Source organism: Penaeus monodon, chromosome 27 (assembly GCF_015228065.2).
Source record: "Penaeus monodon isolate SGIC_2016 chromosome 27, NSTDA_Pmon_1, whole genome shotgun sequence".
In the NCBI taxonomy this organism is placed as follows: Eukaryota; Metazoa; Arthropoda; class Malacostraca; order Decapoda; family Penaeidae; genus Penaeus; species Penaeus monodon.
The window spans coordinates 38,928,741-38,929,628 of NC_051412.1; the positions used below are offsets into that span (position 1 = coordinate 38,928,741).

The window sequence follows — 888 nt, forward strand, 5'->3', positions numbered from 1 at the left end:
AATATTCATCTCTCGAGTGCATATATCCATATCTTTATCTACATATGATTAAAGAAAACGTAAAATGACACCTACAGATCCTCTGTTATCAATGATGTTTCTGATTCTTGTGAGGACATTGGGGAGCGTTCTGTCGTGCCCAGATGATGCAGGTTTCATGACGAGGGACGATACCGATGACGTCATGGATGATGTTTCCGACGACTCGCTGATGGAGTCATTCATACCCTTTAACAAAATGACAAGATGAGCTACAGGCTGATACGGGTTTCGTCAAGTACCAGTTACAGGTATTTGTACTTACTATCGTGCGGAGAAATTCAACCTAGTGGTATTCATCCTCCATATGACAGTAACGCCAAAAATGGTGAAAACAGGAAAACAGTGTCTTGCTTTTAATGAAAGGTTTGATGAACCTTCTTCATCTGTCACATATTTCATTCTAATCATGGACCAACATGTAAAATGATACCATAGGTAAAAATATGCACATTCTTTCAAAATATTTCACAGAAAAAAATGAAAGATAGAATGACTTTCAATACCAAAAAAATACTCTTTTAAAACAAGAAAAAGAAACTTACCGAACAAATCCTGTAGTATTTCTATATCACTTCTTATAACAAATAACACCAAAGTACATATAAAATGTGAAAGACAGCATCTTCCAGAATTTGAAGACCAAACTCTACGGCCAAAACGCAATTACACCCATAGGCATACTAATATCCAATCGAGAGAGAAAGAGACGTACAGTAGCTACATAAGGAGCAAGAGAATAAAAATATCAATGAAAAATACCTTCCCAACACTTCCAGTCCTGTTAAAAACATACCAGTAAAACTCCCTCTTTGGTAAACATCCCAAAGTCTCTCTTTCTTTCTTGCT

General features: G+C 36.3%; 1 protein-coding gene across 2 annotated transcripts in view; it reads right to left on the minus strand.

The window, feature by feature from the left end:
- The window catches only part of LOC119590846 (1-phosphatidylinositol 3-phosphate 5-kinase-like), a 38,892-nt gene that overhangs the window by 36,520 nt on the left and 1,484 nt on the right, over positions 1 to 888 (minus strand). For both annotated transcript variants that reach the window (XM_037939605.1, XM_037939604.1), the window contains exon 3: positions 76 to 228. In XM_037939605.1, coding sequence (XP_037795533.1) covers positions 76 to 228 — 153 coding nt within the window. The remainder of the gene's footprint in view (positions 1 to 75; positions 229 to 888) is intronic.